At 42.0% G+C, this 13,768-nt stretch overlaps 1 protein-coding gene across 1 annotated transcript in view; it reads left to right on the top strand.

Moving 5' to 3' along the window:
- Window positions 1-13,768, top strand: part of PDE10A (phosphodiesterase 10A) — a gene marked incomplete at its 3' end in the record, with an annotated part of 141,805 nt that overhangs the window by 64,993 nt on the left and 63,044 nt on the right. Inside the window, exons 3-4 of the mRNA XM_081313442.1 lie at window positions 11,228-11,256; window positions 12,170-12,290. Coding sequence (XP_081169568.1) covers window positions 11,228-11,256; window positions 12,170-12,290 — 150 coding nt within the window. The remainder of the gene's footprint in view (window positions 1-11,227; window positions 11,257-12,169; window positions 12,291-13,768) is intronic.

Raw genomic sequence — 13,768 nt, 5'->3', positions numbered from 1 at the left:
TGTATGCATTAATTAGAATCTGGAGAAATCAGCATTTAGCTTTGGTATTTTGCGTACTTATAACACTGAAGTTTTTCTTGACTACTTTAATTTTAATTGTTAGAATTAAGCTGTTTTATTCTGAATTCTGAACTCAACTAGGAATTGAGAACTTCCTCCCCTTCTGGTGTTAAAGGTTTGAAGTTTTGTCTGTTAATTAAGAAGTACTTAAAGACTAGTCAACTTGAAAACTGGTGGAAGAAAAATGGGCACAAAAGTCAGATTTTCCTTTGTGGTCAAGGCAATGATGAAAGTTATTTGTTTTATCAGTCTTAAAAATATTGGGTGAGTAGAAGAAGATCACAAGTCTTAATAGATTCATCCTTATCTTTCCCCCCCCCTCAACAAGCATTTTTTTATAGGTGTGCATTGAGATACCGTGAGACTATATGCAGAGAATAGCTGTAGCCTATAAACACCCTCTATGTATCCATCCAGCTCTCTAACCAGTTTCACATGCAATTTATTTAAGACTATTGAATCCTGAGAAATTTCGTCTTATAGTGATGCTCATCACTTAAATATTTTGAACTAGAGATTCTCAGAGCATGCATGATTGTGATGCACCAGTTTGTGAAAGAAACTGCAACTACAGAACTTTTAGGCCAAATATAAGCAATAAATGTCCCTCTAAAAGTAGTTAAATTGTAGCTCACGTCCTATCTAACATGGCTTATGATGTTGGAAGTTGGAGATGCATTATCTGACTTACATTTGGATGACAGTATTGCTGGACTTGCTTAAACAAGCGATCAATTATTGTAGCTCACACTGTGGAAACACTACTGTTTTCATCATAAACTCATCGTAAACTGTTCATATATCAAAGACAGTGCATACAATCTTGCAGGCAGTGCGAGATGGGGTGAATATGTGGCAAGCAAAATGAAATCCTCTTCCACACATTTATTTTTTAAGACTGCATGAAAAGTGGTTTATGTTGTGCGGCTTGAGTAGCAGGAGATTTAAGATACTTCCAGACAAGGCATTTATCACGTAGACAGTCTGCCTCATTATGAATTTTCATAGGGTCCTGGATGACTTGCAGTCTTCTGAATTTTCCACTGTTTTATATATATAGTATAAACCTTTGTTAGAAGAAAGAATATGACTACCAGCAATTCCTAGAAAAGAGAAAGAAATACATTTTTGTAAGTTTTCTCATCTTCATATTTGTCTTGAGGACACTTGAAGATTTTTTTTTAGTGCAATGCTTTTAGTCCCTAGTGTACAATAAATAAAATGTGACTTTAGTACAAATGTATGCATGTTGTAGTTACAGCAGGGTTCCTTCAGAGAGAATGAAAAGTTCCCTTGACGTAAATCTGCTCCATGTTGGATCACTGCTGTCTCCCATGTGGTAACATATCATTTCTATTGCTAATGATCCCCTTACCCTTATTGACGTTAGCAGACAATTCTCAAGGGGTGTTTTCTTTTGTTTCTCTTCTCAGCTGGTCTGAAATGAGAGGGAACTATTCAGTCTTGACTTCACTGCAGATGTTAAGGATTGCACTATAGAGTTCAGCAAAAGTCTGTTTGTTTTGCAGGATACTTAAAGAGCATGGAAAAAAGAAAAAGATCCCGTAAAACAATATGTGTTCTATTCCATGATAGATTAATGGTGCAAATAGAAAATTTAATTGTTCTTCAATTGTTGGATTATAATTCAGGTTTGTGCTTTTCATTCAGGTAGTTTGCAAAAATAGCAGCAATAAAAAGAAAATCTGAATATTCACACATAAAAAGTGTGTGCGCGTGCACATACACACAAATATACAACTCACAGGGATATTTGCTTGCAAAGGTCAAACAAAAAAGAAGCAATAGTTTGCATTGGGTTTGAAACTATTCCAATTTTTTTTTTACAGTATAGTGAAAACAGACACAGAGATTGTTACAATTTGTTCTTATGTTACTGAGCCAAATCCTAGCTCAGCTGGCCTGTGAAGCACCAGTTCTCAGTAACTTGAAACTCCCATCACTGTTATTCTAGCCCCTGAAGTCTAATTTCATTCTACAATGCATAATTGTGTTATGTGTAATACATATACAAAATTATATATCTGTCTATGTTTGTACATAAAATTCTCTCTATATATGCTAAATATACATTCATATAAACATAGGTGTACAGTACGTATACAGTAATCCTCTACTTTATGACCATTCATTCATTCATTCCCCGGTCACATGATCAAAGTTTGCAGATATGTATTTATGACAGTTGCAACATCCTGGGGTCATGTGATCACTATTTGCTACCTTCCCAGCTGGCTTCCAACAAGCAAAGTCAATGAAGTAAGCTGGATTCATTTAATGACCATGTGATTCACTAAACAGCTTCACTTAACAACCGTGGCGAAAGAGTGGTAAAACTGGATGTGACTCACTTAACAACCATCTTGGTTAGCAATGGAAATTCCAGTCCCTGTTGTGCTGTAAGTCAAGGTCTATCTGTCCATACAGGAGCCAATGTGATGTAGAGATTAAAGATCCTCCTCTAAAAGCTGGAATGCTGTCAGTTCTGTTCCTTCCTTAGGTATAGAAGCTGGCTGGGTGTCAAAAAGCAAGCCCCAAACCGTCTATTTACCAATGCACACTGCACCAGGGTAGCAGATTGCAGACTGTAACCTGTGTGAACTATCAGTGAAAAAAGTGATTTTAATCCTGTAGTGGACTGATTCAGGCTGATAACAACGTCTGTGTACACAATCTGCCAAATAAGACTCAGAACCAACTAACTTATTGGAGCTGTACAATGCTGCTAAATGTGGCATTAAGAAACTTTTCAGCTATGTTCTGTCTGAAAATATTTGTCTTGATTAAAATATAGCTAGGTAATCCTTAGCATTATAATAGCCCAGTAAGGCTACGGACAAATTCATTTTTCTTTTTCTTTGCTCAGAGTTCTGTGCAACCATTCTAACATTCTAACCTTGTTATAATCTCTTCTCCCACATTTGGATAATTTAATAATTTTCTTTGAAAGACTAAATTGAAGAGAATTGTGAAACTATTTTTAATCGCTTTAACTCTTAGCCTTTTATATGGTGGTGATGGCCACTAAAGAGACTGAACAAATCATGGAGAACAAGCTTTGGGGGAATATTCAATCTTGAAAAGCCAATGCTATCTTCAGGCTTGGAACAGCATATTTATTTATTTATTTATTTATTTATTTATTTATTTATTTATTTATTGATGGGATTTATATCCCGCCCTATCTCCCGAAGGACTCAGGGCGGCTAACAACAAAACATATAATAAGTACATAAATCAAGATAAAATGAAATTGAGAACATCAGTGCAATAAAAAATTAGAGAATTTAAAAAATGAATTAAAAATACTAAATATAAATTAATTAAAATGCCTGTCAGTCTAGGTCAGCCTGGTGGAACAGGTGTGTTTTGAGGCCACGGCGAAAGGATTGGAGGTTTTGGGCCATCCGAAGCTCAGGGGGGAGCTGATTCCATAGGGTTGGCGCTCCCACAGAGAAGGCCCTCCCCCTGGGGGTCGCCAGCCGACATTGCCTAGCTGACGGTACCCTGAGGAGGCCTTCTCTGTGTGAGCGTACTGGACGATGGGAATTTGTTCCCGGCAGCAGATGGTCCTGCAAGTATCCCGGACCTAAGCCATGTAGGGCTTTAAAGGTAAGTACCAGCACCTTAAATCTCACCCGGAGGGCAACTGGTAGCCAATGCAGCTCACGCAGGAGGGGTGTAATATGGGAGTATCGGGGAGCTCCCATCACAACCCGTGCAGCTGCATTCTGCACCAGCTGAAGCCTCCGGGTGGTCTTTAAGGGCAGCCCCATGTAGAGAGCATTATAGTAATCAATACGGGAGGTAACGAGTGCGTGGGTGACTGTACGTAGGGCATCTCGGTCCAAAAAGGGGCGCAATTGGTATATAAGACGAATCTGTGCAAATGCCCCCCTAGCCACGGCTCCAATGTGATCTTCAAAACTGAGTCGTGAATCTAGGAGGACGCCCAGATTGCATGCTCTATCAATGGGAGGTAACATCTCTCCTCCTATAGTCAGAGATGGAACCTCTTGGACTAAACGAGATGACGGTATGTACAGCCACTCAGTCTTGGCCGGGTTGAGTCGAAGCCTGTTTTCTCCCATCCAAATCTGTACCGCTTCCAGACAACGGGACATCACATCAAGGGCATCACTGGGTTGGTTTGGGGTGGAGATGAATAGCTGGGTATCATCAGCATATTGATGATATTTCACCCCGAAGCTACGGATGATCTCTCCCAGCGGCTTCATATAGATGTTGAACAGGAGGGGCGAGAGCACCGAACCCTGAGGCACTCCACAATTAAGAGGCCTAGGGCTTGACCTCTGCCCTCCTGCCAACACCGTCTGCGAACGGTCCGAGAGGTAGGAGGAGAACCACCGCAGAACGGTGCCTCCCACTCCCAGCCCCTCAAGACGACGCAGTAAGATACCATGGTCGATGGTATCAAAAGCCGCTGATAGATCTAATAGGACCAGGACAGAGGAATAACCTCTATCTCGGGCCCGCCAGAGATCATTCACCAGCGCGACCAATGCCGTCTCCGTGCTGTGCCCTGGTCTGAAACCCGATTGGTACGGATCTAGATATTCAGCTTCCTCCAGGTTCAAAGGGAGCTGTCGTGCCACCACGCTCTCAACGACCTTCGCAAGGAAGCGAAGGTTGGAGACAGGACGGAAGTTGTTTAAAACAGCTGGGTCCAGTGCTGGTTTCTTGAGGAGGGGCCTTACCACCGCCTCTTTCAAGGCAGCAGGGAAGTACCCTTCACTCAGTGAGGCATTGATAACTGCTAGGAGCCAGCCTCGTGTAACCTCCCGAGATGCATAGACTAGCCAGGAGGGACACGGGTCCAACAAACATGTGGCGGCACTTAGTTTCCCCATGATCTTGTCCACTTCATCCGGAGTCACAGGATCGAACTCTTCCCAAATGTACTCGGCCAACTTCATCGTTTTCCTCTCGTTAGATACTGCCCAGTCAGAGTCCAGACCAGCCCGAATCTGAGCAATTTTGTCCACCAGATATTTACTAAATTCCTCAGCTCATCTATGTAGGGGGTCCTCTCCCGTCTCTTGACTTAAAAGGGAGCGGACCACTCTAAATAGGGCGGCCGGGCGATTATCTGCGGACGCAATGAGGGTGGTGAAGTAGGCGCGCTTTGCCACCCTCATTGCCACAAGATAGGATCTAGAAAAGGATCTTAACTGTGTTCGGTCAGACTCAGACCGACTGGCTCTCCAAATGCTCTCTAGGCCCCTTCTCTGGCGCTTCATCTCCCGCAGGTCCTTGGAGAACCAAGGAGTGAGTCGGGACTTGCGCCGGGTCAGAGGCCGCAAAGGGACAACGCGGTCGAGCGCCTCCGAAGCAGCCTGTTGCCAGGCATTAACTAAGGACTCGACCGGGTTGTGGGAGAGGGTGGTGGGAATCGGTCCAAGCGCCATCTGGAATTTATCTGGGTCCATCAGGCGCCTGGGGCGGAACCACCTGGTCGGTTCCGTCTCCTGACATCGGGGGGTGACGTGACGGAGGCCCAACCGCAGGAGGTAGTGGTCTGTCCATGAAAGGGGTTTTGATGTTGGAGTAACCCCACCCAGTTCATTTAGCCACTGCCCAGAGACAAAAATAATATCCGGCATGTTTCCTCCCTCGTGAGTTGGGTCCTGAGTAATTTGAGTCAGGTCCATGGCCGTCATGGAGGCCATGAACTCTTGGGCCACTTCTGATGCACTGATTAAAGTCTCCCAGTACCATAAGTTTTGGAAATTCGACCGCCAATCCTGAGATGGCGTCAGGTAGCTTGGGTAGAACCGTTGCTGTGCAGCTTGGAGAGAGGTATACCAGAAGTAGGCCCAACTGACCACCAGGACCCCATCTTAAGAGGAGGGATTCACATCCGTCTATCTGAGGGGCAGTGGCCTCCCGCGGATGGAGGGTCTCTCTGATAACGACCGCCACGCCACCTCCCCTACCCTGAGCTCGAGGTTGATGTAGCACACGGAAACCTGGAGGGGATAAATCAGTCAGAGGGACCCCTCCCTCTGGGCCCAGCCAGGTTTCCGTGATGCATGCCAGGTCTGCGTCTTCCTCCTCGATCAAGTCATGGATGAGGGGAGCTTTATTCACAACAGACCTGGCATTAAAATAGATCAGCCTGAGCTCAGGAGTCAGTCCTCCCTCTTCCCCAGGGCAGCAGGCGAGAGCCAGAGGGTCAGAGCGCGCCACAGCAAGAAGATAGCGTGGGCGTGATCTCAGAATACTATATGGCCCTCTGCTCCTCCATCTGCTGCCATTCCCAATTACTGTGGGGATCGGTATCCCTGTCCCATCCCCCTGGTTTACAAGACTCTCTTCGGCCCTCATATTGCCGCGACCATTGGCCAACCTAGGCTGAGACATGTCCGGTAGGATCTTCCCCTCATTCTGCTGGGCCTGACCCTCCCCCCTCCCTAACCCTTCAAAATTTTTTAAAAGAAAACCCAAGAGCCTCTTCTTGGCGCCATGCCACCTCTCGGGGTCCCAGGACCTGTCATTAAGGAACCGGTGGCGTAGGTCTGATGGCCATCTCTGAGAGAGGGGGGAAGCTCTCAGGGCAAGTAGCTCACTTCTGGTGTAAGCCATCAGAGGTGGAAATAGGAGTAAAGGACGAGCTGGTTGGAACAACTGCATATCAAGACCACAGAGCTGAAGTAGTGGCTCCTGAGAACATGGTCACCCTCTCACAGTGATCAGGATCTCAGGGGGCCACCATCCAGCCCTGGGTAGGTCGCAGGAGGAGAGAGAGTCCGGTGAATGCTAGCATAGTCTGTTGGTGGATAATTTCGTAGCTCCGGTGATGAGCGGTGGTAGTTCATCTATCTCCATGCCTAAGATGTCATCGCGACCGAGGGGCTGTAGTCAGTCTCCGGTGGAAAAATGAAGGAGGGATTATCTGGATTTAAAGTATGATCCCGAGAGGATAACTGCTATCTCGGGGGCCTTTCGGCACATCCCACCTCCAAATAAAGCTTCAGGTGGTCCCTGGTGAATTCCGCCCTCCAGACCAGATACAGGAGGGTTTTAAATGGCGCTCTAGCCTACAGACGGTGGCCATCATCACACAGACCTCCGTGGGGGGGGAGCTCGATGATCTTATAGATGGGCAGATGGGGGGCAGCAGCCACCAATTCTGGAGCCTCGCCGTCCAGGCTACCTTTCTAGGCAGACCCAGGTCGTTACAGCTCCTCCGCAGGTGGCTGCAGGACCGGACCGTTTGTCTGTCGAAGGGAGATCGATCAGGTCGTTGTAGGTCCGTTGCAGGCTTCCACATGCCGCGCATCCAAGCAGGCCGCTTAACAGCTGATTTGGAGGCCGCTGCAAGATCCCACTGGCAGCTGTTGGCTAGTATATGCTCTCTGCCGGTCTATAAAGAAGTTGCAAAGGGATAACTATGGGAAAGGGGTATTACCTCACCCTGTTGGTGAACAACTCACAGGCTTCTGTGGGTTATTCGTGAGAAATAAAATGCTGGGCTAATATGGAGTTTAATGTGAGCCAGCGGGACTGTTATTAAAATCTTCTATCTCTATTCCAGAGATGGTTATTAACCAGCTATCTTTGATCTTCCAGTTTTTGCCAATATTCCTTTGTCTTTTCCCACCACCAATTTCTGAATTTTGTTAATTAGAGAAAAATTTGATTTGAGTACAAGATATGGGTTACCTGCTGTGCTCTTAGGAGATGTGTGAATAGCATAGTATTACATTTTGAGGAAGGAATTTTAGCAATAGTTAGTGCAATTTAACATTCCTAATATTATCATATACTGTTTACTTAAAGAGGATGGAAGATAAGATATATGTCAGTAGCAGCTAAAATATTCATTCTCAGGCAGAGAGCTGAAGAAGAGTTTAAGAAACTCTTAAAAGTTTTTGGAATTGATATTGTCCTATGTATTTCAGATCAAAGGTATTATCAAACAAAATTTGACTGATTATATATCATCAAATTGGTATCCACATAGATAGTTTTTTTCCCAGGATGATCCATCTGCTTCCATGGAATGTCACGATAATTGTACACAGAATTGTACAATTCTGATTTTGTAGGTATAGACAAGTCACAGCATCCAAATATCTTTTCAAGGTTTTCATAAATATTCTATCAAGTGCTAATTGGTGGCATATATCTTGATTGCTGGAATCCTAAGAAGCCGAAGTATTTTACCACTCTACTATCTTTGTACAATTGGTCTCGTGTTTTTACTGTGCTCCTTGGCTACAATCACTTTCATTTGCATGTTTAATGATAAGAATACAGTCATGTCATCAACATAGTACAGATTATTGATGTTCCTCCAGTTTTAAAATCTTGCTCATCTTCTTTTAGTCCAGCTTCCCACAATATATACTATGCCTTGACTCTTGCATATATTATATGCTTTGTGTCACTTCTTTACTGAGGTGGAACCAATTTATTTTACCGTACTGTATCTGCAGCATTTTGATCTGTATGTAGATTTTGCATGAGGACAATGAAATGGAGCAATGGAGATGTGAGAGTAAGAGAGTAAGAAAATGGTACAGAAAAATTGAGGGACTTGGTTTTTGGTTTGGTGTACTGCATTTCAATTAACCATGGTGTGAGCAAACCTCTGAGTCACAATGTATTTGTTGGGTTTGTAGGCAAAAAATGCACATTTCATTTTATGTATACTACAAACTACCTTGTAATGCACATGAACGGTGCACATATTTTCATTTGGCAGTTTTCTATAAAGTTCAAAAGACAAAGAAAGCAACCTAACCTACAGACTTGGCAACCAGTCTAAACAGCATGACAACATTATCTGTAATGCACACACAGTGCATATTTTTGCATTTGCAGTCTGTGTGAAAAAGAAAACACAACATTCAGTATAACATTACATTACAACCCATGAAATCATCAGTTTTTCACATTCTTAATACTTTTTTTATTCTAGATATACTAGACATTATGAAATATTATAAGAATTCACAGTACACATGCAAAAAGCTGTGTTATTTCCTGGAATATATAATCCAGTTTTTAATCCTTTGTTACAGATATATGCATGAAATGCAAAACCAAAAAATATTTTTGTTTATCTTTGGCAGTCACAGTGCTGATCATATTAACAACTGGAAGTCCAAAAACTCCTTACTTCCAAACTAAGTAACTGTAGTGAGCTTATGGTATGAATGTGACTTTTCCTACCAATATTCAGAAGAAAATTATCTTTTATAACTCACTCAAATGTCTGTACATTTACAGAAGTGCCAAATATGTCCACTCTGGGCTTCTTGCTTAAAAAGAAATATGAGCTGATAGGTTGATTACTCCTGTTCCACCAGGCTGACCTGGACTGACAGGCATTTTAATTAATTTATATTTAGAATTTTTAATTTATTTTTTAATTCTTTAATTTTAATTTATTGCACAGATGATTTCAATTTTATTTTTATCTTGATTTCTGTACTTATTATATGTTTTGTTGTTAGCCGCCCTGAGTCCTTCGGGAGATAGGGCGGGATATAAATCCCATCAATAAATAAATATATATTATTAGAATGTTGGTAGAAATTATTACTGTTCAAATAAAAATCTAAGTGTATCTTATTGAATCTATTGTCATGGTCTGGATTAAGTGCTATGGTGATCCATCCATTCCAATATGGTAAAAAGAGAGACCAAAAGAGAGAAACATGAATTTATGAGAAAATACATCTTTAGTGCATCCTACAATACAAATGTGACTTCCATTCATTGCTTTCACATGGTTTTGTCTGTAGTCTAATGAACATTGAATCAGATAGCACCAAAATCTGAGAGAAACAGGAATGCAAATTTTATATCTGTATGATTACATAGAAGTTGTGAATGCTCCAACACCATTTGTCTGAAATGGTATAGGGCGGTGACGGTGAACCTTTTAGAGACTGAGTGCCCAAACTTCAACTCAAAACCCACTTATGTATCGTCGGGTGCTGGGTGGACGTGGCCCATTGGGTGGGCGTGGTGCATTGGGTGAGCATGGCTGTGGTGGTAACAGCAAACTGAGTGGGACTAAAAAGTTCAATCAGTCAATTCCAACTTTGTGAGATCTTTTTTTTCCTGCGAGAAGTTGAAATTGATTGATTGATTGAACCTTTTTTTTTTTTGCAAACGGCGGTGGAGGCCTAAAGTGAAAAGGTTTTATAAAACCCAGCTGAAGGCCTAGGACTGGGGCAATGATGTGTGTGCCTACAGAGAGGGCTGTGTGTGCCACCTGTGGCAAGCATGTCATAGGTTCGGTACCACGGATATAGGGTTTACTACCTAAGCAGGGAATTGGACTAGAAGACCTCCAAGGTCTATTCTATTCTATTCTATTCTATTCTATTCTATTCTATTCTATTCTATTCTATTCTATTCTATTCTATTCTATTCTATTCTATTCTATTCTATTCTATTCTATTCTATTCTATTCTATTCTATTCTATTCTATTCTATCCTATCCCATCCCATCCCATCCCATCCCATCCCATCCCATCCCATCCCATCCCATCCCATCCCATCCCATCCCCTATCCAGTAGAGTGGGATGATGAAGCACTGCAATTGTTGAGTTGTGTCATATGTTCTGCCTCTATTTCTTATAGTCAGTATATCACATCTGAAGTAATTATGACCAACATTTAAATGATAAACTTACGAAAACTAACTTTCAAACACAATTGGTAAACTACTGTTTCTTCTCACCAAAAGAAATGCTAGTATTTTTTATCAAAATTCTAAGGGCACTTAAGAACAACTTGGTAGAATATGTAGTTATAGTAGTTTCTAAGTATCTTTAGTCATGTTAAACTGGTTCAGAGTAGTTTTTTTTAGAGATCTGACAGCTACTTGACACATGTGAAGGAGTACTCTGCATAATAAATTAGTTTTACCAATTAACTGAATAGACTTATTCTTCAGTTAATGTTATAATGTAAAGTAACATGTGCAATTAAACTAGAAGCTGAAAATCTTCTGTTTCAATTTCTGTTAAATATGGAAGAAAGTGTCAGAATAATTGTGCAACTTTGATTTTTTTTAAAAATAGAAACTGGTTCTTTTCCTATTCTCTGAAATGATTTGAAGTGTATTAAGAGCATCCATTTCTTTTCTTTCTTTTCCAACAGAGGATTCAGCTCCTAAGCATGTCAGCAGGGTAAGTACTATAATATTATGCCTCAGTTCTCATTAAGTGACTGATTGTTAGTTGAGGACTGCCTGTACATATGGAAACCTTTAAGTCAATTTAAATGCCCCTGTTGTGCTTGATAATGGTTTGTATATCATTCCCAAACAAAAAACACTTTTACCCAATTTTGGGTAATTTATCAAGTTTGTAAATGACTGATCTACACGATCTCTTTCAATATCCAAAGGCACAAAACTTCCCAAAGCTCCTGGAAGCAATTGTGGTCCCAAAAGGAGTGAGCCTGGGTTATTCCTCTCTTAACTTTTAATGTGCAGAGCAGTAGCAGAACAGAAATGGAAAGTAGACAACCAGGTGGTCCTTTATCTGTATTCTGTACTAGGAAGAAAATAATTGGTTGGAAAGAGATGATGTATCCAACATTATCAGTTTCTTTTTATTTTCTATGGAATATAGGAGTCACTACTTTAGCCTATCAACATTTCCAAAATATACTAATTATATATTTTTAGAAATATAGGAAGCTGCCTTAAATCAGATATACATTTCAGTGAGTTCAATACAGAATTATTTACTCCAACTGGTATAACCTTGTTAGAAAATTGTATTGCCTTGCTTTGCCCTCTGATGTTGAGAATTGACTCTGGAACAATTTGTATGCAGAGCATTCAGCTATGACTAATGTACAGTTGATTTCAGTACGGAAAAAAAAAGATTTAACCTGGATCTAGTCCATAGGAAATTGATACTGATAAACTGTCTAAAAAAATAGGTTCTTGTGATTCAGCTTTCTCTTTTGTCTAAACATTCAATGTTTTTTTCAGCCGAATTTTTCATTTATAAAATAACTTATTTTTCCTCATAAATGCCATGTAATTATTTATTCATAGGATGTTTTGAAATGTATCCTTATTTCCCATAGTACCAGAATTCTGATATGGAAGGAATGGTGTATGACTTGAACAGCCATTTAGAGAAACGAATGGATACAGCAGGGAACAATCAACTGCTCTTGTATGAACTGAGCACCATCATTCAGATAGGTAGGAAAATGCCTTTTATATTTGGAACTAGAATCTATGCATCAGTTTGAGGACGTGTCAATTTCATAGAATATCTTCATAAAGCTTCACCTATGGGGAAAAAAAAATAAAAGGCCTGGAACCTGTTCAGGGTACCAGGGTCAGTGGTACTGAAAACTACTAAGAGATCAATGAGACCAAGGACTATTGCAGCATCCCCATCCTGAGGAGGTTTCCCGTGATGAGAGCAGCTGCAGAGAACTCTAGGGCCAACAGGGAATAATCTTTCCATGGCAGGGGACTGATGTTAATATCCCCCAAATCCAGATGTCATTGCCCCAAGGCAAACACTGGATCTAATGTGTGACCCTTGTGTTGAGTTGGGCCATGAATAAGTTAGACCAGCTTCATGGCTGCCGTGATGGTCCTGAATGCCTGTCTGACTCAGAACCCAGGCCCAGAGATAGCAGGTTGAGCCTGGGGATCTCAGATACAGCGTCCAGGAGCCCAGGAAGGGATGCAGCTACACTGCAGGGAGGAGGTAAGTCCGCAGCAATCTCCACTGATCCCTAAGACCCAGCCTCACAAAGAGGTCTCATGACTGGTGATATTGGGGACAGGCCCCCTGGAGGCCCGTCAGAAACTCATGAATGAAAAGCAGCCACACATCCATCCCTGCCCTGGAGTTGTAGTTAACACCACATTTAGGATATAAGCCAGGTCAACGGTCTCGCCCACTATCAAATAGTGGATGAGGTGAGCTTAATTGTAGGTCAGCCTGGCATTAAGCAGCAGCAGCTGGAAGTCAGAGCCAACAAGACTTTGGAAACCAGTTCCTGGGGTTGATCACATGTGGCCCAGATGTGGTACTGGTATAAAGCTGGAGCTCCCTTCCCCAAGCTATCTCCAGCTATACCTACCCATGCCCATCACCATTGCAATGTCTTCCTGTACCATTTCTCCTCTCTCCCTGTTTGGCTTCTTTCCCACCTATTTTCCCATCCCCAAGGGACTGAGGACAACCCATATCTATCCTAACCAATTTAGACAGACAGACTCTGCCTAGATTCTGGTGCTTCTGTAGCACATTCACTGCCTCCATCTGAGCAATTTCTCCATCCCAGCACTGCACCCAGGTCCTCCTTCACACTATACTCCGGCACTCAGAGCCAAACTTTACTGCTTACTGTGGATGTTTTAATCTGTAATCATTTCCTGAGAATAATACGGGCAGTCCTCGACTTACAATGGTTCATTTAGTGACTGTTTGAAGTTATAACGGCACTGAAAAAGTGAGTTAGGACGGTTTCCAGACCTTATAACCATTGGAACATCCCTATGGTTAAATTCAGACACTTGGCTATTGACTCATATTTATGACGTTTGGAGTCTCCTGAGGTCATGTGACCATCTTTTGCCTTTTCTGACAAGCAAAGTCATTGGGGAAGCCAGATTCACTTGAAACCATGTTACTAACTTAACTGCCATGGTTCACTTAA

This window comes from Vipera berus, assembly GCF_964194415.1.
Source record: "Vipera berus genome assembly, chromosome: 1".
NCBI classification, from domain to species: Eukaryota; Metazoa; Chordata; class Lepidosauria; order Squamata; family Viperidae; genus Vipera; species Vipera berus.
This window is presented reverse-complemented; position numbering and strand designations above follow the sequence as displayed.